At 45.4% G+C, this 24,309-nt stretch overlaps 1 protein-coding gene across 8 annotated transcripts in view; it reads left to right on the top strand.

Moving 5' to 3' along the window:
- Positions 1-24,309, top strand: part of GATAD2A (GATA zinc finger domain containing 2A) — a 67,209-nt gene that overhangs the window by 2,560 nt on the left and 40,340 nt on the right. The window contains exons 1-2 of one of the 8 annotated variants that reach the window (XM_075175602.1): positions 11,604-11,795; positions 13,215-13,468. The exons of 2 other annotated variants lie outside the window; for them this stretch is intronic. In XM_075175602.1, the coding sequence (XP_075031703.1) occupies positions 11,622-11,795; positions 13,215-13,468 (428 nt within the window). In that variant the 5' untranslated portion in view covers positions 11,604-11,621. Of the gene's footprint in view, positions 1-11,603; positions 11,796-13,214; positions 13,469-24,309 lie in introns of those variants that run through there. 5 more of the 8 variants (XM_075175594.1, XM_075175591.1, XM_075175595.1 and 2 more) reach the window with 5 other exon arrangements.

The following is a 24,309-nucleotide window of genomic DNA, read 5'->3' as shown; positions in this document are numbered from 1 at the left end:
ACCGCTGGACGTTAATCTCCTTATTGCAGCAAAAAATGAAAGGCCATTGCTAGATTTAGGTATAACTGAATGTCTCTTACCTCGATAAGAGTTCAGCTCTTTGAGCCAAAGGGAGATCAACTGCTTTCCACCCCGATATCTTCAGCTTGAATTTAGGGAGCCCACTGAGCCTCTGGGGAAACTGGCTTGCGTGTTGTCACAGTTTCCCAAAGGCAGGTAGGGAATTTAAAAGTAATAGTGGAGATGTATTTAGAGGGTCACAGCCACATTTTGAGCAGCACTCCTGAGGGAAGAGGAGAGAACCCTAAAATGTCTCCTAGTAGTAGCGTGATGCTGTGGAATGAGGACTCGGAGCTTTTTTACTGCCGAGGCCAGAATGAACTGGAACAGTGAATTACAAATTGCAGTTTTTAAAACTTTTGGACCACTTGCATCCCTTGACATACACATTTGAGGAAATGAGCAGTATCAATGGGTCACTACCATAATCTGAAGTATCTCCATGGCAGTCTTGCTTAAAAAAAAATTCTTCAGGCAGATGTGTGAAAAGTATTTGCCTATTCTGGCTTGCTGGTCGTGTCCTCCGTTCCTTGAGAACGCTGGGGTTCGATCTCGTCTACATTTCTGGGGCTGACTCAGAGTATCTAGTTTCACAACTTTGGTGTGCAACCAAAAATATCAATGGTTGTTGCAGCCAAAGAACAATGGGAGAAGACACGCTATAAGAATACCCCTTTGTTGACTAATTCCCTTTTCTTTGGAGCAAGGTGGTGTGTACATTTTTGGAATCCTTACCAGCCCAGGTCTGAAAGCAGAGGGCATTTGAGTTGTCGTACTGTGTACATACAGGTAGGCTGGCTGTTGAAGAGCATGTGAGAGTATCTCCAGAGGCCAGCGCTCTTCCCGTCTTCTTGGTTACGTATAGAGATGCCATAAGTTACTTTCAGAATAGGATAATACATATTTTTACCCAAGTAAAATAAATTGCATCAACCAAATCCATTGACCCATCTTAATCACAGGAGAAAATCCTACTCTGGGTCTTTAGCAGAGTTAGAGGAGAAGGCTTACAAATCAGCATGGAGAGGAGGACAAGAATTACTGTTGTGTGACTGAATCCTCCCTGCCTTTTCACTTGAGTCGTTACTTTTAATCAAATAGGTTTCTAGATTTGCAAAATAAGCAAATTAATGGTTGTGAAGTTGTGAAGGATACTCTGTGGAAAACACAATTTCCCTAGAAACAGGTACATGGACGAGTATGCGTTACTGTGTCTTTATCACAGTTTATTTTACAACAGGTTCCTTATGTCAGCCATGACATCAATTCACCCTTTAGCTTCTGTGGCTTAGGACAGATCCTTTCCCTGCTGCAAGTGAATAATCAGGGTGTTAGTGACAAGCTGAAATATTGGAACGATACTTGCAGTGTTTGCTTTTTGGTTGCCTGGCATAGTAAACCAGTGGCCTGATGCTCACAGAGCTACCAGAGGTATTTTCAGGATTTTTCCATCTTTTTTATTGTTGTTTTTGCAGCCCACAGCAGCTTTCTCTTTGCCAAAGAACTCCATCTTCTAATCCACCGCCCTTACTAATAGTCTCTTATAAGTTCTTTAAGTTTATGCAACTGAATCTACTTGCCCAGCTGATAAGACATGGAAGTTCCAAGCAGGCTGGAGAAAATGAGAGGAGGGTGGCCCGGATTTGGTGACAACATCTGGGCTTTGGGTCCAAAGGACCCTGATCGAGTAACTTCACAGATGAGGAGCATTTTCTTGGTTTAGCCTGTTGTTACCAGTAAGTAACAGACTTGGCATCGTGACTGCCAGTATAAAATCAAGTAGGTTTTTTTCTAGCTATTAGATTTCACCATTTTTTCAATGTACATGCGATATAACTACTGATAAATTACAAAGCATTATATTTTTAATTTATAGATCAGTATCTCCAAAGACCATCTGAGCCCAAATACCGTTGCCTTGGTTCATATGCGCAGACCAGTTAAACTATCCTTCAACAATTGATTTATATAACTGAAATAGCTAGGGAAGTGAGAAATTTCCTTCCTCTTAGGATACAATGCCAAGGATGTCAAATCTCCAGAGAGCCTGATGATAAGAATTGGGCTGTCCTTCTTTGCAGTTATTAAACAAGTATCTGATTATTCATCAGAGCACTGAAACCGTGGAATGCGGTTCTGTGGCGTGCTCTCTCCTCCCTCTTGGTTGCATCTGCCTCTGCACCCTGCAGACCCAGCACGAGCCTGGGTAAGTGGTGATGGAGGACCAGCCTCCTCGTCAAAGGAAATCAAGGGGTGCTTCAGATTTTGGTGACACAGCTGTGATTTTTTTCCTGGGAGCCATCTCTTGGCAGTGCACTGGGAGCGGCACCTAACCAGTAGCAGTATCTGATGGCTGCGAGGGATCTCCGCCACTGCCTTTTCTCGGTGGAGGTGTTTGGATCCATGGTCCAGGACAGATTTCAGGTTGGAAAACAGCTTACCAAAGTCTGCCTGATAGCACAACTAAGCGTTCTCTCTTCTTCCTCAGCTGATTCTTCTTCCTGTTGAACAGCCTGTGTTTTCTAACATAAAGACCAGGGGAAACTCCATATGCAATGTGTGAAGTACTATTAAAATATAAGATTATTTTGGAAGAAGAAAACCCCTAATCTTGGTCTTCCAATAAAAGCTGTATGTTAATTCTGTGAAGGTGGTCTCAGCAACTAACGCAACGAGCGCGCTGAGATTTAGAGTTTAGGACTTCTGTAAACTCTAGCAAGAAGCAGTAGTTCCTTTATAATACCTTTCCCTTGAAATCTGCCTGAAAAAATAAGACCAGTAATGACTGATCCCATCAATCCTAAATTTAGAAATGAATCTAATTTATAAGGCTTGCTTTTCAGCAGGAAAGCAGGTTATGGAACTGACCTAGTATAGTGCTGTTGGGGGAAGAGAGGCGACTATAGAACTGAAGTTAGAATTAGCAGGGGGTTAGGGGAAAAGACTGGCATTACCAGAAGGAACAATGTTAATAAATGCTTATAGTAAACATGGTATAAGACTCTCACAATCCTCGTGAAAATACAGAGGTTTTCAAAATGCAGTGTATTCCTATAACAATCTGTCTCATCGACTTTATTTAGATCAGTAAAACCTGGCTGTGCTTTCTCAGACCTTTGGCTTTACATCAATGTGCCCATGATGGCTTACCATAACTTTATGGTAAGGCTCTGTTGGCATCTTACAAATACACAGTCTAGTCCTTGAGAATTACAGGTAACAAAGGACTCGGAGTATTCATCTTTTAAAAATAACATGAGTTATAGTAAGCTGAGGTCGTGTTGAACTGTCAAACTTTTATTCACCTATGAAAGTTTAAAAGAAAGTTGTTTGAGAGGTGCAGATAACTTGCTTGGGCTTGAGATGATAAAAAATTTAATAAATTTAATTACAATCGAGATGATTTTGTAGCAAAATGGCACAGTTGTCTTTGGATGCAATGCAAGTTTCAATGCAATGCTGATCCCTGGGTGGATGCCTTGAGAAACCAGGAACAACTGGGCACTCCCTTTCACAACTCTAAGGAAAATGCGCAATTTTATTGAAGGGACAGTATTCTGCATGTGTTTTGCTCAAAGTTCCTACTTTTTGCTCTTTATCTACCTTTTATTGCAGTCACTTTTAAACCAGGATTGTACTAAGTTCATTTCGTCTCTGTTGCAAGATTTCTACGTTTGATTTCAGTTCTCTGCCTCCAAGGCTCCCTCCAAGGCTACCTTGATTTTGGTCCTGGAGATTATCAGTGTGCTAAGGTTAATCACAGTCTGAAATTCAGCCTCTCGTGATGACCACCTCGCTCGATGCTTTTGTCTGTAGCCAAGCAGTAGTCCCACTCTTTGGGGTAAGAAGGACTTTACTTTCAGCAAAAAAAGGATGTTAAGACTGAAGCTAATTCAGTTAAAAGATGATTTTACACACAACCAGCCTCAGTGTTCGTACACAGTATGGGTTTTAGCAACAGGGAGAGCATGAATCATTTGCCTGTCTGCATATTTAAAGAAATTTAAAGTAAGAGTAACCTGACAGTGTTTTGGAGAATCTTGTATCAAAACTGTATCACTGGAAAAAGAAGGTCTTGCATAGGCAGAACTTATAGTTAATACAGAATATGTTCCATCAACTCTTTTATTTCTCAGTTACCCCATCTTTAAGGATCTTTAGCCAGTACTCGTCTGTTAAACCACAGACAACTGTCGATGTCATGGCATCCATACAGACAGATATCTGATTGTGCGAGCATTAATCTCCGTTAGGAATCTAGTCTGATGCTGGATTGAGAGAATAAACTACTGGGAATTGCTCAAATACATCTGTGGAATTTAGGTGGAGTTCTTCAGGCTGCAACTACAAACCCGTGTACCTTGTGAAAGACATTCTCTACACACTCTGAAACCCTTAAGTTTGCAGGGTCTGAACTGTAAAAACAAATGCTTCCTGAATCAGGCTTTTCTGTGTTCAGTTTGCCAACTGGTAAACACTGACTGGGGGGTTTGTTCAAATCTGATTAATAACGATGTATTATTAACAATGACAACTTGGAGTCAGTAACAACCATGTCCTGCAATTTCCCATACACTTTGGCAGATAAACACAAATCCTACTTGAAAATACTTTTGAACCCTTTCAGTTTTGATAACCTGAAAAGTCACAACTCAGGTGAGCAGCACAATCTGGCTTTCAAAATCAAAATCTTTGGTACAGTTCCTGAGAACAGCACACAGCCCTGTGCAGGGACACTTCATATGTGTCAGAGGTTTCAGTCATGGCATCTACAATACTGTACGACTTTCAGATCTGTTGCTTAATCTGGAGAAATTAACCATTTCAGCCCAAAGTATACCAGCCAGCCTAACTGGTCCCCTCAAGGATAAAAGCTGGTTTTCTAGAAAATGGGGTAACTACAAATAGAGCTTTTGGTCCGTTCTGTCCCACATTTGGTAAAAACTATCAGTTATTGAAGTCATATTTATATTTCCCCCATTACCTCTTAATTTGAGGGCAGTAAAGACCAAAATGCTCTCCACACTGGAGGAGATGTCGTACATGTAATTCTAAGAATACTTCCTAATAACAGTGGTGCATCAACTCTTTTCTCCTGCCTTCACTGTTCAGGGTTTCAGAGTATATGGACACGGATACTAGTGTGAATTAGTAATTTACATATTTTTTAATCAGGAGTCAACAAAAGAATTACACACAACTGGAAGTGTTCGTTATTGCACTCAGGAAGCTACAGCGGTCCTTTAGCACTCCGAGAGTGCTCCCACCCTGAAGAGCTTACCAGTTAGAGGAGGCAAAATGCAGTGTGTGTGTGTAAGATGAGAGGAAATTAGCAGATAATAATAAAATCATCTGATTGCATATGGGCACTGTGGAGCAACCCTGTTTTCATTTAAAAAGGATGGTATTAAGTGATCAGCAGTCCAGCCGATGCAGAACAAGCCGCTGCTGGCTGGCAGGCTTCTTGTAAGCAGATTCCCCTGGTGCCGAGTATCCCACAGTGTGTTCTGGAGAAAGATTCCATGCTAGAGACCCACGGACTGAGCCTTATCTCTCAGAATGAGAAAAACAGTGAGGTTCGTGAGGGCTCCTGGTCTTTTTTTGGTGTACCACACAAGCTGCAGATGAGAGAGTTAAAAATAGGCTGGCAGGTCCAGATGAAAAAGATTCTGGGGAGTATTGATACAATCAGCAGGAAGGGAGGCCGAGATCTCTCTGTAGGTGTGCACCCACCGATCCGAGTTCCTGCTTCTCACAGGACCATTTGTAGCAGTCAAAACTTGCAGAAAGTCAAATTATACAGGAACTCTGGAGTTTTCTGCAACTAGCTAATTCTTCTTTTAATCAGGGTCAAGTACTGATGAGCCACGTGACAATGATCAGTAAACAACCAAGAGGTGCTTGTTTACAGCCATTCCCTCAAGTAATGGCTCTGTGGGTCTGACTCACTGTTTGCCAGCAAAACATTTGTGTCCGAGTTGCACAAACTGAAGTGAACTGAGAGAGTCTGTGGTGGACCAGTTTTCAGGAGGTTGAGATGTTCTTTGGCAGATCTTTAAATAACAGCAATGTTGGGTGAACTTTGTTCTCTCCCACTTCCGAGCAAAATCGATAGTCCATGAAGCGCTCGTTGAATTGGAGCACAGCTCCTCAAATATCCTCTTGCAACCATAAAAGAGCTTATTAGAGACAGGGTCAGATAATATCACACTGAAGGCACCATCTTGGGCCAAGCAGTATTTGCGTATGTCCGCTGCTTTCCCCGTTTCCTCAATAACTTACTGATCTTTAATTTCTTTCAGTTCCAGAAAGATTAATTTTCATTTCTATTTAGGGTCATTCACCTCACTGCTTAGATTGTGGAATTTTGACTGTTTCCAATCTCGCATCCTGCTTTGCTGCAGCAAACGTTTCACATTTAAATGTTGCTCCCAGTGGGTGGGAGACAGGCAAACAGACCCGGCGGTACAGATGATGTAGTGACCCTGAAGTGTCTCAGATTCTCCTTCTCAAAAAACACCAGTTTACCAGCTCATCCTATTCTTGAACTACTTACCAGAAACTCTGTCTCGAGTAGCTGGTGTTAGCTGCAACTTGTACTTGCATGAAAATAGTTTTACCAGAAAGTAAGTAAAGGACCATCTCTTGGTCTCAAGTCTATGGAATTCCTTTCATTCTTAGCATAAGCCATCTTAAAATCGTATTCTTACGATTTTGAGCACTGTTGCAGCATGCTTACCGTTTTATCCTTTTTTTCCTTTAACTATTTAAGGATGTAGTCTGTTGATTTCAAACTTCTAGCCAGTAATGTGAAAGATAAACAAAACCCCATTCTTTACAAGGTGCTGGGGTTTGCTTTTTTTGAAAATTAAAGGATTGTGGTCTGTCTTGTCCCAGTGTCGGACTCCAGGTCAACACACACTCAGCAGTAGCCCCTAGTTTATCTTCTGAACGGTGGAAATCAGGTGAACATAACAGATACAGACGCCGATCTGAAGCAGCTTTCAGAAGTATCTGTGCTCCTGATGTCTTGGTCCTCTAGACCATCAAACGACTTCAGAGTTGTGTTCTCTGCCTTTACCAAAACATGTATCGGCTATTGAGCTTAAGAACTTGTTTAGCCTGTTTAGTATGCCAATATTAGCATGTTCCCATGCGTCTTACATCTGCTGGTGGTTGTAGGAAGATGACCAAGTCTAACAGATCTGGCTTGAGCTTTACTTCTTGTTCTTCTGTGACCTACATTCTGATGTGCATTGAGAAAAGGCTTAATCTCATTTTTCATTCTTCCTTTAGGGACACTTGGGAATTTTGCCTGAACTGTTGGGGTTTTTTCTCACATCCCAATACCAAGTTCTGCTATTATCGCAACAAAATTAGTGTCCTAGTGTATGCTATATTGGATGGTATTTTTATGAAGAGTGTAGATAGTGTAATATTAAAATATACAGGAAGGATGAAGTATTTGATCCGTATTATCTATGGATTTTGTATTTGGAATGTGGGAAGTACCTTTGGAAGAACAACTTAATAGTTGGACATTGTGGCTCCAGCAAAACTTTGCTTCTGTGATGAGATGTTCAGTTTTAAAGTAGAATCTAGGCTACATAACATGAGTTTTGGTTATCAGGACGAGTATTTATGCAGTTTTCTGGGTTTATGCCACACTCTTAAAGGAAAATCATGCGCAAGTAAGTACTCAAGGCAATTTGCTAGGTTGGATCTTTGTAATACAGCTTTATAAAAATGGCAAAGACTGACACAAGCAAAGTGCGTGACTGCAGCGTGCCACTGGCCCAGCTGGAAAGGCTGACAGGGACGGCTTCCCTCCGGAGCCACCCACGCATAGCCAGTCCAGGCACCACAGCACCAGGGAGTGTCATTAGCGCGGTGCAGCTGATGCCCTCCTCCTTGAACAGCGTCACCTTAGTGACACACCCAAGACGTGCCAGCTTCAGTTGAGACAGCCAGCTGCATTCCAGCTTTCCTTCTCCCATTTGACCGCACACGCACGGTGCTCTGCTCTGCGCCTAATTGAGTAGCTTTAATCAAGGCCCAGGTGAGAAATGGTGAGGTAATACGGTTCTGGTATTGCTTTACTGTGCATCCTCTGAGTCATAACAAGGAAAAGATTTGAAAAAGTATAGCTGTTTGCTTATATAAATGGCTGCTCTAATTTTGAACTATTGCATTTTAATTTAAATGTAGTATTTAATTTAGATTAAAATCCAATAATGTTAATAATATAATGTTGCCTATTTTAATAAAGGTGTAATATGGCGATGTGTAGCGCCCAGGTGTTCAGTTAGAAGGTATAGAGTCCCAAAAAGGAGTATATTCAGATTACAGGTGCACTGACACTTGGCTGTAAAGATTTTAGGTGCTATTTTAAGTAGGAGAGGGGACTGCTTTAATCATGTTTAATCTCTTACTGGCAAATACTCTCTACCTGGCAAAGATGTTTATACATTAAAATAGGGATAAGATACCATTTATTAATTACTGTCTCAGATGTCTGGTTTGCCTTGTTTGGACCTAAATAGTGTCAGCTTTATTTTTTTTCTGAACACAAGATTAACATACCTACAGAATTCCTCCCCAAATCGCAACTCTTTAAAAGTCTGACAGACACAGGAAGATTTATTTAATTAGCTTTCTTCCTTAATTTGTTGCAGTTTCATAGAACTTTCCTCCTGAAAGCAGCTTAGGACTAGTTTCACTTCAGCAGTTTACATAAACATGTTGCGAACAAGTTACTTCACGGTATGTATGTATTTCTAGGAATACACAAGTGTGTGGTATCAGCGTTTCTCTTGCTGATAGAGCCACCAACTTGCCACACTTGATTGTCATTGAAATAACATCAGCTTGTGTCTCTATTAAGCAATTAGAACACGGAGGCATCTTCCAAGTGACTGAATTATTAACAGTCCCCCTTGATGCTACACCTGTACTGTCCCCCAGCAACATCTCGTTGCTAGAATTTGAACTTTTCCCCCAAAGAGAAGCCAGTCTTTATTAAAAAATAAAAACAAAAGATCAGTGGCTGATCTTAAACCACACACAATTCTAAGTATTTACTAGATAATCACTTACTTCGATGTTTTAAGTAAGCTGGTGAAAGAAAAACATAAAAAAGCATTCTCTTCAGTCTGCGGTAGTATTTCTGTGCATCATGTTTGAAGCACTCTGGACGGGTGGTTTGGTTTTCTAGGCTGAGGGTTACCTGACCTGTAACAGTTAAAACTGAATTTTCCCTGGTAGTCTTGTGAAAAGGGACTGGAAGAGGTTTGCCGCTTGGTCCCATTGCTGGGGGGTGGTCACCACTGTTGCAGGGATGTGGCCTTCCCTTCCCATGCCAGCTCTCCCTCTGCATTTCTTTGAGAGGGCACCTACAGCCTTTTGAGAAGGGGTTGTCCATCATTTTTAATATAAAAAAATAATTGGCAAGACTCTTGGTGATGTGGGGACTGGGAGGCAAAATAATGGTGCAGACGAGTGAGCCGTCACTGTCGGAAATCCTTTGTGCTTGAATATGGGGTAGAATAAGGGGATGTAACCCACAAAGAGGCAGAAGAGGGTCCCCGCCTTGTCACAGGACCTATAAATTAACTTTCAGCCTCAGAATTAAATCATCAAAATCGGAAAAAAAAAACCCATCTCTAATTATTCTGCTTCTAAATCTCTTTCAATAAGTATCACATTTGGAAGTGTGTTGGCGAGGAGCATTCGCACACCAGGTCTAGCAGGATACTGCTTTTGGGGTAACTTTCTTCCCTAACTCCTTGTGACATCCCTCCTGTTTTTAACTTCATGCTTCAACTAGGTTTTAGAAAACCTGTCAGAAATACAAGTGCAGAGCCAGAAGCTTCATCCTTTTAGAGGGAAAGGAGAGCCCTCAAGTATGATATGTAGCTGTACTGAGAACTATTAACCCAAGACTGACTGGGCTTAGTGGAGAAGATGTAGTCAGGCTGGTGACTTAGGAGCCAACAGACCACATCAAAAAAATAACCTGCCTCCAGAAATGAGGAAAACTGGCGATCTTAAGGCTCGTTGGCATGTCTGCTACAGAAAATCTAGAAGAATTTGGATCTTTTGGTAACTGGCAAAGGTTATTCATATCCCCGCCCTGCTTAGGCAGACCTGCACGGGGATTACAGCCTGGTGAGAGTATGTAACAGACCAAAGAAATATGAGGGAGAGATCGGTGTTCGGTGAGCTGCCTCTGCTGAAGGGCTGGAGAAAAGTGGTAGGTAGTTGGAAAACCAAGCGAGAGATCTGCAAGTGTATTATATTAAAGGGGTTGGTAATAAAAACAGTTCAGAATTTCTTCTGCTATTAGTTGGGTCTAAAATAATTTACCTGCTGGACGTAAGATCTGGTAAACACGGCTTCAGAAAGCCCTTCTAGAGTTTCCTGTAACAAGATGGACAGGAGAAAAGCAGGACTACTCCGCAAATGCTGCTTTTCTGCCCCATCCCGCAGCAGTACCTGTAGCTCTGCTGGGATGGCAGCGCTGCTGCACGGCCTGGTGCCCGTGGGCTTGGCTGGCGTCTCGGGAGCCGCGCTCCTCGTGCACGCCACGGCTAGGAGTTGGGTTTCTGAGTGTTTCAAGGTATTTTTCAGGCTGCTTTCTGCTGCTTGCTGGCCCGCTGCGAGCTGTCGGCAGCAGTAGTGTGAGCTACCCTGAGCTCTCAGGTGTAAGAAAATAGCTCTTTCTAGTGTTGGCTGCTTAGAGTGTCTCGCTCCTGGATCTGTGGAGCTCAGATCGTCTCTATCGGGCTTTACTGTCTTCAAGACAGATTTCAGAGACGAGCCGAGTCCGTGCCTCCCCGCCGCCCGTCCTCGCTCGGTAGCAAGGCCTCCGAGCATCGGTAGCACTGCCCGGAACACGCAATCTGCCCCGGGCTCGCTCCCGTAGCTGCGGTATCCCTCTTTGCCCGGTATCCTTCAGCCAGGCTGGAGCGGCCGAGCCCGGGAGCCGCGGGAGCCGCGCGCTGCTATCCGTTTCCTTCATCAGCGCCTGCAGACGCTCAGGAAGGAAAAAGATAAGTGGCCCCGAGAACAATCCGTGTCAGCGGAGGTCCCGCCGTCGGACCGGTCCGCAGCGCCTCCGGCAGCTCCCCTCCGCCCGGCCCAGGGGGCGGCGGCGCGACCAGAACAATGCCCGGCCGGCCCGGGGCACGGAGGGCACGGCGGGGCCGCCGCTGCTGCCGCCGCCGCCGCTGCCGCCGCTCCACGTGGCCCCGGGCGCCGCAGCGGGGCCCGCGCACCCCGCGGCGGCGCCCCCCGCCCGCGCCGCAGCCAATCCCCGCCCGCCTGCCATGTGCCGCGACCCCTCCGGCCAATGGTGCCCCGGGTCACAGACCTGCTCCACCATTGCCCGGAAGCGGCGCCGGGCCCCCGCGCGGCGCGGTGCGGCCGCTGCTGCTTCTGCTGCTGCTGCCGCCGCCGCTGCTGTCCCCGCGCCAGCCCCGCCGCCGCTGCGGCGCAGGACGGGCCGCCCTGTGTTTCAGGGGCCGCCGCGCGCATGCTCCGCCGAGTGACGCCGCGACTCCATGTGTGAGAAGCGCATTATTTGGCAAGGGGAGCCGCGGCGGAGAGGATTAGCCGGGGATCCCTGGCGGCGCGGAAAAGGGGGCGGCGAGGCGCGGGGGAAGCGAACCGGCAGCCGGGGAGCGGGAGCGGCGGCGTCCGGATGCGCGGGGACCGGCGGGGAGGTGCCGCGGCGTGTGAGTTTCCCAGATTAAAAGTTCTCGTTGGGTTTATTGTCTTGGGGGAGGGAGGGAGGGAGAGGCGGTGGCGGCAGCGGCAGCAGAGTTATTTGTGAGAGGCAGCCGCTGGGGATGCGTGTGCGCTCCCGGGGAAGTTCGGGGGAGCCCGGCCGTGCGGGGACCGCGGGCAGCCCTCGCTAACCCGCGAAAAGTGCAAAGTCCTGCTCTCCGGCCGCCGGGCTCCAGCTGTCGGGCGGACCGATTGATTAATGCCTGCCAGGGAGGGAGTTCGTGCCCCAGCCTGCGGCGGGGAGGAGAGGGGCGGCGGCGAGCGGGGCTCCCGGGGTGCACGCTCGCCGGTAAACGAAAAGTTTGGCGGCGCGGTGCGACCCCCTGAGCCCGGGGCCGACTCCGGGTCGCGGCCGGCTTTTGTTCGGTGCTGGGACGGCAGCCTGTGAGGCGTTTGTTTCGGAAAGTTGTTACGGGCTTTCCGCCGTGCCTGCTTCCTCTTCCTCCTCCTCCTCCTCCTCCTCCTCCTCCTCCGTCGCCGCCCGGGCCGGCTCGGGGCGAGGGCGCGGGGCTGGGAGCGCCCCGGCCCCCGCTGCCCCCCGCGCACGGCGGCGGAGGCGGCGGGACCGGCCCCGCGGGGCCCGCGGCGGGGGGCAAGCGGCCGCCCCGGGCAGCCCCCGCCCCGGGCAGCCCCCGCCGTGGCACTGGCCCGGCTGGCGGCCAGGCTGCGGCCCGTGTCACAATAAGAGTCCCCGCCCGCTCGCCCGCCCTTCCCGCGGCTCAAGGTGCACCGGGCTGCGCCCCCCGCCCGCCCCACGACCCCCTGCCACGCAGCGGGGGGGTGCGCGGCCGTCGCCTCCCCGGGTGTCGTGTCGGTAACGGGGTTATCGGCCGGGGCTGCGGGTGAAGGTCTCGCTGGGCGCTCTGCCCCGGTGCCCCGGCTTCTCCATTACTGCACGTTCCCGGCGCCTGCGGGAGGGGCCGGGCAGAATTTGGCCCCGGTCGGGATAGTCCTCTGGAAGTGGTGCTGCCCAGGCGCACGCACGCTCGGAGCTCCCGAGTGTCCCGGAATTGCTGCTCTCGTTTGTGGAGAAGCAGGGGCTCGCTGGCTGAGAACTGTCTGGCATCGCTTACTGCTTTTGAACGACAAAGCTGGGGAAGCCCGTAAGTCAGGATGCATGTACTTACTTCTCTAGAGCATCTGCTTGCTTTTTTTTTTATTTTACACTATATGTCTTAGATTTTACTTTCACTTGTCTATTTTCTGGCTGCCCAAAGCTCTTCCATTTTTGTACTTTGTGCAGTAAGCCCCTTCCCCCAAGCGAACCCCTTTCCCAAGACAGAGGTTCCTAAGCTGATGGACACAGCAGTGACTGTCACGGAACGCTAATTTGCAGGCATTGCAAGCGTTTCCACCTTCTTTTGCAGGTGTTTGACTTTCATGTTTCTCCCTTGCTTGCCCGCCTGCGACTGCAGCTGGAAGCAGAGGTAGCAGAGCTGCTTGTAGAGACAGTTACACAGGAAGTGAAACGAAGAGGGGCCTTTGGGAATAAGAGACATGCCAGTAGGCTGGAAGCTGCCATACATCAGCGGGAGAAGAGAACGAAACCCTGCCTTCTTCCAGACAAACTATTGACCAGCGTCTCAAGTGGAAGGAGACGTGGGGAGGAAGAAGCAGGAGCGTAAGAGGCGTGCTGTTAGCGGAGAGGATGAGGTGGTAGGGGACCAGAGGCAGGAGGCGGTAGAAGAAAGTAGGAAATAAAGGGATGTGTAGCATGTGGAAAGCTTTTTCTGTAAGTGAACTGCGCGGTGGTCTCCTTGGGCGTCGTGTTGCCGTGCATGTGCGCTCCGCAGGCCTGGCTCTGGTGACAGGCGGTCGGTGCCACCAAATCTTGGGACGTGGCATCAGCTGGGATGTGGCGGTGATACTGCACTGATGCCTGCTGGCATTTGGGCCATGGGGAGGCTGGTAGCCCCCCGAGCGCTGTACGCGGGGACCACACTGTATGTGGTGGGGAGAGCTGGTCATCGCCAGGGACATTACCCCCGAGTGCCACCTCGCAGCCATCCGAGATTGTGACATGTACGGGACGGCGTATTCCTGTACATCACGCTCCATTACTCGCTGCTGGCGTAGCCTTCAGTGCGTCTGGATTGTCAAGCTCTGGACAAAAAAAGGGGTGTGATATCCTGGAGGCAGCGAGGCTCTGCGGTTAGGTGTCTCAGATAGGATCACAAAATACGCTGGTTTCAGGGCTGGGAACTGTTTAGTTTTGTTCCCCCCCCCCCCCCAACTATCTGGTTTTGAAAATGGTGAGGGCTGCGCAGCTTGGCAGGTGACGTTGAGGCTGTAAAAGCTCACCCCTTTACGCGTTGTCTGTGGGTAAGCGACAGGCTGGTGTTCTTCTGGCTTTTAGTTGGAAAAAGAGCGAATATATTACCAGTTAGCATGCTCTGGTTTAACTTTGTGTGCGTGAAAAGGACACAGTTCTGTGCTTGAAGTAAAAACCACCTTGCTGAGCTTCCCTGGAAGAGAGAGTTGTATCTCTGTGGTCACAGAGTGGGAGAGGAGCAGGATGGAGGTAGCCGAATATATTTCTCTTTCCTCAGAGGTGGAAGCGCAGAGGAGTAGCTAATACCATCCCTAACAGCGTTACATAGTCATGAGGTTACATCAATGGGTGATGATGCAACACTGTTGGCATATGATGCAGTGTCAGTATGCTAATACTGTAACTTAATATAGCTGCGTTATGACTTTTTTGTAGTAATTACAGGCCGGTAGTCATATGTAGAGCTGTTTAAAATCATTGGTTCAAATTCATACAGTGCTGGTGTATTGTGTGGTGTTTGTGAAGCTTGTGCAAGGCAAGATGAAGGATTTGGATCACTCTTTTGGCCAGACAGCAGCACGTGTACATAGGTACAACGTTTGGCCCTTTTAGGGACCTCTCTGCACGGCCTCAGGTTTGAACTGGAATTATCCCTTTGCTGTCAAAGGAACTATGACTGTGGAAGGAACTGCGGGCTTACTGTCTTATGGTCTTACACTTCTATTTCTGGGTGTGCTCTTCGTTAGCCCTACCCATCCGTATGGGCTATAAGCATTCTTTCTTTCTTACTGAATCACTCCTGCTATGCTACTTTAGAGGGGGGAGAAGAACGAATGATGCTTGAGATAAAGGAAGTCAACTTCTGACATCTTTTGGATAGTACTGGAAGTATTTTAAAAATTAAGTCTAAAATGCATTCAGATGTGATGAGGCCACATTTGAGATTATCTTACGTTTTCAGGGGTACCTCTTGATGAAATGGTGTCCATGTTGTAAAGTCCCTGGACAGTTGCCAACCAACCGAAAGTCGTGGTGTCTGGTACAAGAAATTGGGAAGGGCAGAATTGACAAGGTGCCGTAGTGGTCAGCAAAGCTCGGGTTTTCTGCCTTGATGGAGCACTCGCTCTGTGTGTGACTTCTGAGTGGAAAACGCTGTTTTGCTGACTAAATTTAGAATGTTTTCATTGAGCATATTTTGAACCACAAACTTCTACATGCAATATCTAGATGTTACTCGCTGATAGTAGGTATTAAGTATACTTATGCATTTAAAAATTCAAATCTTTGGGCACTAGAAATTATTTTCTTGATACTTATTATGCACATATGAACTGTGAGCTCCTCCCCAGGCTTTAATACTTTGGTTTCTTACTGCCATACTCTGAGGGGAGTAGTCGTGTGCTTATTTTGCTCGTGATTCACAAAGCACTGTGTTTCCCTTTTATGTGTCTTGTGAGGTAGAAAGTTGTGTGCTCTGTACAGAGTTCACGTGTGTGATACGTACCTGTGCAGGTACAGGCTTTTATCCTGCGTATAGGTACTGCTCAAATAGGTCACAACTAAAAAGTTGGAAAGAAAACATGCAGTGTGTGTGTTCCCTTTTGAATTAAAATACACATACTGAGCTCTCTTCAGAAAATAGAAGGAAAAATGAACTGTGATGTGGAGGGGTTTTTATTTCTCTTGTTAGAATGACCAACATTATAGCCCTGTTCCAGGCACTTCTCGACTTCCAATTTATATCTTTTTCAATAATAATCTAAGTAACGTAGAACTGTATGGTGTTTGTTGTTTTTTTTTTTTTTTCCCCTCCAAATGTTCCTGGAGACTGTGGTATCTGAAAATATGGTAGACTTATTTTTAGACTTGGGGAAGTAAGGTTTGCTTTTGTGTAATGCTATTCACGTTTGAGGTATCACAGCACACGGTCTGTAGACCAGCATGTGAAGTGCAATGTAGTTAGCACATTTTGTTGGTTGGGGGGAAAAAATGGTACGTGAGCAATCTTTCCTCTTCTCCTGGCATTAGACAAAATACATGTTAAGAGAAGAACATGCCACTGATGGACTAGAAAACTCCAGGACAGCCTTTCAGTTGTATTCTTCTTTGAAAGTCTGTTCTTGATAGTTTTTCATCAGGCTGTCCCTGCTCTCCCTGTGCTACCCATGCTGCTTGGTTTAGATTTGTGTCCTTAAAACTTAGAAGCTAGAGTTTGGCACTTTTATATGTAGACATTCTGCTTATTTATGCATTCATGTTGTGATTGATTGGTGTAATCCTTGCTTGGGATTGCTTGGGATCCTTTTCTTTAGGCTTTTCTAGCCTTCTTCCCCCTCCCCTTGTCTCTGCATTTCTGTGGCATCCCTTTACCTGGGGAACTCGACATCTGTTGAATGTGTTAACCCTCACTCAGTTAGTGGTTCCTGCTTTATTTCTTACGCACCACCTGGAATTTCTGAGGTTATTAATTTCTTTGTGATATTTTCTATCTGCTTAGCGCCGCTCAGTCTGAATGCCCTCGGTACATCAGTCAACCTCATTGTCAGGTGAATCATGTGTCCATTTTCAGGTGGGGAAAAGGAGAGTGAATTGCCCGAAGCAAGCCTTGTGGGACAGGGACAGAGCAAAGGTTAAGGTTTATTAATACGCAGTTTCCTATGTTGGCTTTTTGCTGTTCAGCACTTCTCTTCCTTCCCCCTTCCCTGACTGCTGAAGGTACCGGCGTTCCTAGCTTTCATTACCTTTAATTGCGTTCTTTGGTATTTGACTTCTTGGTGTGTCAGGTCTCGGGACTCTCCAGCTGGGCACCAGTAAACAGCTGGTGTTTACCTGCGAGCATTTGTGTGTGTGTGTCTGTGTGACCTGTTCGGCATCACCTCGGGAGACTGCGGCTACCACGGGACAGGGAGGAATTCTCCTGTACGGCTTTCCTACCTCTTAATTACAGAGCGCCTCTTCATTGTGCTGGGGCTTTTTAACCTGTTGCCCGCTATGCTCCTCTCTTTCTAGTGCAAGTGAGGCTGGAAGGCCGCGTCGTGACTCTCGCTTCATGAGCACAGCTCACTCATTTTGAGTGAAGAGGGCATTTGGAGGAAAAAAGTAATCCGATTAGGCCATTTGGGCTGTATGGGACAAAACCAAGGTTTAGCAAGAAAGTTTTGCCCACTTTTGATGTGTTGACTCTTAAGAAAAGATGCTTGAGTGTGTTGCTGTTTCAACATACTGAAATAAGGCAGAAAGTGGAAAACTTTCGCTACGTGCAGCTGTAGCAATGCCCCTTTCTCTCCTCCCTGTCTTTATTATCAGTAGGGTTTGACACAGTTCAGCATTGCAGCTTGAGCGCAGGACGGCGCTGGTCGGCAGCGGGTCGGTGTCTGCCAGAGCTGTTGGATCCAGTGCAGCTCAGCGGTGCGGTAGGCAGATGCCAGGTGTTTGTCCCTGTTACTGCATCTTGAAAATCACACTGCTCAGGACCAGCTGATGTCCTCTGCGCTGTGGTAACTTGTTCTCGCCTCTACCTTTGCTTCGCTGTCCTCCCTAGAGGAGAAGTTTTATATTGCCTTGGGTGAGGCACTTAAACCTCTCCATGCTTTGGCTATCCCATCTGCAAAATGGGTATAAGCGTGTGTTACAAAGGAAGCATGCAAAATGTGGCTTATAAAACAATTCCTTTTATTTTAATCTTCATCTTCTTTAGCTTTTATCCCTGAAATTATTTAACCCCATGTCATCTCATTTTTCAAATGAGAATTGCTAGTAGGACTTAAGAGGAGAAGAGGGGAAAAAAGAGTCATCAGGTTTACCTCACGACCTGTAATGCTGGTTTGTTGTATTAGGAAATGCAAACATTTGAAAGATCTAGGAGAGTAAAATTTAACAGCCAGCCACAGATGCTGAAGGCCAGACAAATACGGGGAAGGAGTGTCACGTGTTGAACGGTGAGTTTGGTAAACCGTAGACTGGGGGAAGCAGGGAGTTCGCCCCTGACTCTCGTGTTCGTTAATTCAGGACTTCGTGTCTTGTAAGTGATGTGCACAAGTCGGGTGAGTTTGAGCTCTGCAGAATTTCTTTCTGTACATCCCTTATAACTGGCGGGTCTGTCCCGGTGGCAGGTCGAGTCTGTGCGCCTTTAAGACGTGCGGAAGCTTATGATCAGTCATGTTTATTTTGTCTTTTATTCTTAAGAAGGCTCAATTTCGGGAGGCTATTTCTCCTCCCACTGTTGTCCTTCCTGGAGAGCCCTCGGGCATTGACTGGACTCCTTGGGTCCTCCCTCCGACTTCTGGTTTGTGCACAAAACAAACCGCTCCGCTGACCCAGACCTGACGGGGGTCCTTTCCCATTTAGAAGTCTTCTGCGGCTCGATCAGGTGCTGCTCGCATTAAGCAGAATATATCGAGTGGTCTGTATCATGAAAATGATTGGAGTCTTAAAGCACTCCAGATGTGTTCAGATGTCAAAGAGCTATTTAACATGCAGATCTCTGAGTTTATCTCAATCTGTTCTGTTTGTATTCATTCCTATTAAATTCCGTTTTTTACCTTTTTTTTTTCCTCTGAGTTAAGCATTTCAGCCTCTCTTCATTCTCCTACTTCTTTGTTTTCTTTCCTTCTCTTCCCCCTCCCTCCCCCCCTTTTCTCTCCCAAAAGAACACAAACCAAAACAATCAATATTTTGCAAAAGTGAAGGAGTTTTCATGACTGTTTTTGGGTGACCCTCCAGGTGAGGCAGTTTGGCCGCAGCTTGCCTCTTCGGAGGTGTTTGCAGGTTTGGTATTCCAGATGATCTGGCATTAAGTTAAAGTTCTGTCGGAAAGGCTTTACTCCTGCCATGTTTGGAAGAAGAGTTGGTCTCCAATTCCTTTAACAATTATGAGGTGACTAATAACTTGAATGCAGTTTCCCTGCTAATTTGCAGTGCCCTGTAGTGAACTCTGCTGTGGCATGAAAGGGATCAGTGTGTGAGCGCTTCGTCTTCTGGTTTTGGTGTCTTATGCGTCACCTTCTGACTTGGGCTTTTTCCTGTATAAACACGAATCAAACTAAATTAAAAAGTTATACCCAAATCTCTCTGGACCCGGTAGCCCAAGCCGTGTGGATCGAGAGTCGGGAGGCAGTCCGCTTCCAGTCATCCATAACAGTATCTGCTTTTTGTTGCCCTCGCTCCAGCAGTGTGAATGGGAGCTGGAGGGACGGGAACAAAAAAAATGAAGCCTATAAAAGAGCACTCCCACAAGGCAGGAGATAAGCCCTGACATGAAGTAAACACCATTCCTCCTCCTCTCCCCCCACTTCCAGTATCTTCAGTTGAATATAAATGGATATTTAAAAAGCCAGGTACCTGAAGAAGTTTCTAAAACACCTAGTAGCAAGTGAGGCTGTATGATATTTTCTTATTTTTGCATGCCATCAAGTGAAAATAACTCATCGCTGTTTAACTGTGTAAGTAATGTGAGTAGTTCCAGCAGAGAGTATGGAAATAGATATTCTGCCTCACCTGCTAACTCTTTTTATCATAATTACTAATTCTTTAATAGTAAATGTTGTTACTCAAAGTTCTGACAAAAGTGGGTAACAACAACTTCTAAGAATGTTAGATGGCACCTCAAAAGGGTGGTTATTTTTTTTCAGTCATATTTGGTGGGAGACCAGATGAGCTCGGTGATAGGTATGTAAGTAAGAGTGAGCTGGTCTCAAGGCAGTCTATTTTTCTTTTCCCTTCTCTGTTAAATATCCAAAATAAGTAGGAGTTTATGGTGGGGTCTTTGCAATAAAGTGCCACATTGCTGGAGCTGAAGGAATAAAGGCTTATTTTGTAACTTTTCAATTGAAAAAAAAATGAAGCCTTGATTAAGTTTTCAGTTAGTCTTGAAATTGATTTTGACATGACTTGTCTTACTCACTTTGGGGTACAAATGCCCTGTTTTACTACCTATGAGACTATAGGAGTTGGCATTCAAGAAAGCTTTGCTTTTTTTTTTTTTTTTTTTTTTTAATTCAGTAGAACACTTCCAATTGAGTGATGCTGGTTAACTTCTTCCTTGTTTCCTAACTCAATCTAGATGGAGAGGCTCTTGTCAATGCTGGCTGCTGAAACTGCATCTCCTGCACACCACCGATTACCCCATGGCTGAGACAGTCGTTAGCAGCAGGTTTTCTTAAAACAGATTTGTAAATGCCCAGAGCGTGGCTGGACCAAACGGAGCCCAGCACCCGTGTGGGATGCTGTTGAAACGGGACAGGCCTCATCGCAGCAGCAAAGTCACTTTTGTGACTGTTTCGTAGGGAAAGTATTGCTGAAGATGGTCAGTAGTGGCTTTTCTCTTGGTCTGATTTATGCTACAAATACTAAAGACTTTTCAGATACTAAAATGAGTCAGAAAATTGAATCATTAGATTTCATGCTAATGCTGATTTACCTATTGGTGTAAGTAGGAGCAACTTTCTTGCCATAGCCTGTTAGCTATGCCCAGTATGTTCATTTGCTGAAGTAGCCGTGTGATCACGAGCTTTGAAATGCTTGCAAGAATTAGAGGAAGTAAACTGAGGGCATTCATATTTAATAGGATCTTAGAAAATCCTGTCTCCAACAGAATTAGGTACTGCAGTTGTGCACGTGTCCCTGGTGTTGCAGTACGTACAAACACACTGAACCACCTATTGAGATTCATGCACAATATAAATCTAAAATTTCCTGGTTTTCATTGTAAAATAGCGAAATTACATACCTGCCAATTGCAGGCACAATGCTAGTGTTATGCTCTGTAGGATGCTGTTGAGTATGGACTGCGGATTTTGCTTTCTGCTGGCTTCCTTGTTTGTTTTTAAGGCTTATGAGATGCAGTCTTTGAAAGCAAGTGCCTAATTGTTTTGGTAGTGGAAGAACCTTTGCCTCATAGTAAGGCTTCTTGCTTTTGTTTGATATCTGCGGAGGGTATCAGGTGAAGCTTCGCTCCGTCTGTGTTTGGGTTGTGCTCGTGAAGAGCTGAGGGTGCTCCGTGGGCAGTATCCTTCCTTTCTGGGCCATGCATGCACTAGGGAGAAGTATGCCTTTAATGCCTTGATTAACTCTATAAATGTGACAGGAATTGATGTCTTGAGCTTTTTTTATTCAAGTTCACTTTTGTAGTTGGGGGAAAAGGAAGATGACATTTTTAACAGCTTTTCTGTACCTATTCCTGAAAACAGATGATACTGCAAGACGACTGGCTCATGGTGTAGCTTTTTCTGAGAGGAACGATCCCAATGAGGAGATGACATTCTCTATAAAATTTGAAAAGTAATCCTTGTGTAACTTTCAGAAGCTCAGCTTGAGACTAATCGGGGTTGGCTATGCGTAATAATTCTTATTTTCATTAAAGCTATGCTCCAAGATAGTAGGTAGCACTTACAGTTAAGGCTAACATTGAATTAATGTCTTGCAATTCATGAAAGATTGCTAATATGTAGGGAGTGTTGCTGCTCCACGGGCTACAATGGCAGGATCGAACAGGAGGATCACCAAGAGAAACTTCTTGATTGTTACATCCGTAGGTCTTAATATTTTTTGCAAATACCATTTGTGGGAAAGTTTATGAACAGTCAGGAAAGAAGCAATATTAATCAGTAACATAGAATACGAGGCGGAAAGCATAGTGTCTTTGGGGGTGGTCTGGTATGTAGCATGTATGTAAGGTATTCTGTGGCTGGAAAAGCGCTAAAGTTCTCTTTAAGTTCTGAAGAAAGTAAACGTTTTGCTTGACATTTTTCAATAAATATTGCAAGCTTTGCGGTTGTGATCGCGCACTTCACTGCGGGAAAGCTGGGATCTGGGAGGCAGAGTACACCTCCGGACTTGTTACCTGCAATCTTTGTTCCATTAGTTTGTGTTGAAAGTATTTAAGCTTTTGCTTTTTCTCCTTCCTTTAGCAAAAGTATCCAGGGAGGGATGTATTGATTCATTTTGTTGGACCAAAACCTGTTTTTAAACCTGAAGATGATAGTTTAACAAGCAGCCAGGACTTTTAAGTGGTAGAAATGGCTTGGGGAACAACAGCAGGTGAATCTCTCGATTAAGACCTGATGAGTAACTTATTTCTATGAGGTGCCTGAGAATTATGATGATGAAGACTATAGAAGTAATTAAATAAGACTCATTTTAATATTGGACATGTTATTGATCCCTTAGGACACTTAGATACGCAAACTTGATAAGAAGATCTTTGCAAAATGTTGCCCGGTGTAATTGTGACACCTCTGGTTGTTCTCTACCCAAAATGCCCTCATGTTTTTGTGGAAGTTAGATGTTGTTTTACATAAAGCCACTGAAATATCCGAGAGTCTAAATTTCGTCTTGCTCATCTTCAGTATCTGTTTGCTTTCTGCTCGTTCTGGGTCGAGGGATCCTTACAGGTTTGTTACCATCGGTTAGGCTTGCTCAAGACTGAAAAACCCCCTCGATCCCATGGGTGATAATGACAACTTTTGTTTCCTTTTCCAACTGCAGGCTAAACATCAGCCCCACAGCCTTCCTTGTTTTTAATACAGACATGGCTGCGTGCAAGCGTGGCTTCTGATGTTCGGCGTGCAGTGCTCCCTCTTGATCTCAGGTGGGGGCTGCATCCAGATCAAGTTTTGTGTGCCGAGGCTTCTGAATTAATTAATGATGGTGGCTGTGCTCGGCTTCCCCTGTAAATAGGTGTGGCTGCTGGGTCCCTGCCAAGCTGCCATTTCATTCCCTTATTTGGATTTCTGAACGGTGTCATTCTCTACACACACCCTCGGTTAGGTTTTTAAATAATATAGTTGGGGAAACTAAAATTGCTGCTACAAAATTATTAGCTTATGGGTTATTAATGTACTCCTACTACTGAGATTAAGAACGTGTCATTAGTGGAGGATGGTATCTTAAGCTCCCAAAAAAAAAAATGTGAAAAAAAAAGGTTACTGCTGTGTTTCCAGTAGCTGATGCTGAAGCCAGGTAGGCACAAACCAAATTATTCAGGAGGAATCAAGTTATATTTTAGTTGATGCCAGGTTGCCCAATTAAAGTCACTGGCACTTGGTGAGCACAAACTGCCCGCGGAGCACAGCAAAGCCTCATTGCAGCAGTGAGCGTCGGCGAAGCAGATGAAAGCAAGCCCCCAAGTATGGCATTCCAGAGCAAACATGATGCATACAAAAAACACATCTTACTCGATGATGAAAGTAGAACAGATTTTTCCACCAGAGCTAGAAATAACAATTTGCCACCTGCTTTTTTTTTTTTTTCTTTTTAAAATTGAACATTGCCAATCATTTTAGTCTCTGTCTCTCCTAAGAGGAGATCCAGAGCTTTCCAGTCGTCTTCCTTGAGGTTGTTGGGCATTCGGTGAAAGAGGTGATAAATTCATGCACACATCCCTCTTCCCCTGTTTAATATTCAGCCAAACAGTTCTGCAAATGCATGTCATAATGCTGCCTCTTTGCATAGAAAAGAGACACCCCCTTCCTCTGTCAAAAATATATTTTACATCTGAAAACAGAAGATAGTAATTCCAGTTCTTGAAAAACATGTTTATACAACAATCCACAGAGGCCGGCACCATTAGGTGATTAGATTGCACTTTGATTAAAACCAGTTCATTGCAGCTACTTGGTGTGGATGGAGGATTGCTGGACAGGCTCAGTCATCTTGAAGGAAACGTGGAGTGTGTCTGTCCTGCAGTGTCAGTCGCAGAGCCAGCGTTGTTGATCTGGATGATGAATATTTCAGTGATAGGAGCCCTTCGTGCTCACCCCGTGAATCCAGTAGATCTTGGCCTTGGGTGAGGATCAACGTAATTGGCCATAAATACAGAGTAACTGAAAAATAGTTCAAACTGTGCTATGTGTAAAACAAAGAACCCCCAAACCAAAACCCTTGAATCTATTTTTAGCTGCTCTTGGTGTTCTCTCCTTTAGCTTAACAGTAGATACAATAGTTCCTCTTCTTGAAACGGGTACTGCTTTGTTCATGTCTGCTGCTTGGCTGCTGTCTCTGACATGCAGGGTGTTTTTTGTTGTTCCTGCAAGTCAGCCTCTTGCAAAGATTTTGATTTAATGAGTCAGGTCTACCCATATAGTAATTACAAAGATTAACTTGGATAGATGTGAAACAGATATATAAAACTGTTTGGACCTGGCTCCAATGCAACCTCTTAATCAGTGGATTCATCCTTTCTCTGACTTAAC

The sequence above is a fragment of the Calonectris borealis genome, chromosome 28 (assembly GCF_964195595.1).
Source record: "Calonectris borealis chromosome 28, bCalBor7.hap1.2, whole genome shotgun sequence".
In the NCBI taxonomy this organism is placed as follows: domain Eukaryota; kingdom Metazoa; phylum Chordata; class Aves; order Procellariiformes; family Procellariidae; genus Calonectris; species Calonectris borealis.
Note: the sequence above shows the minus strand (reverse complement) of the source record. Positions and strands in the feature narration are given on the sequence as shown.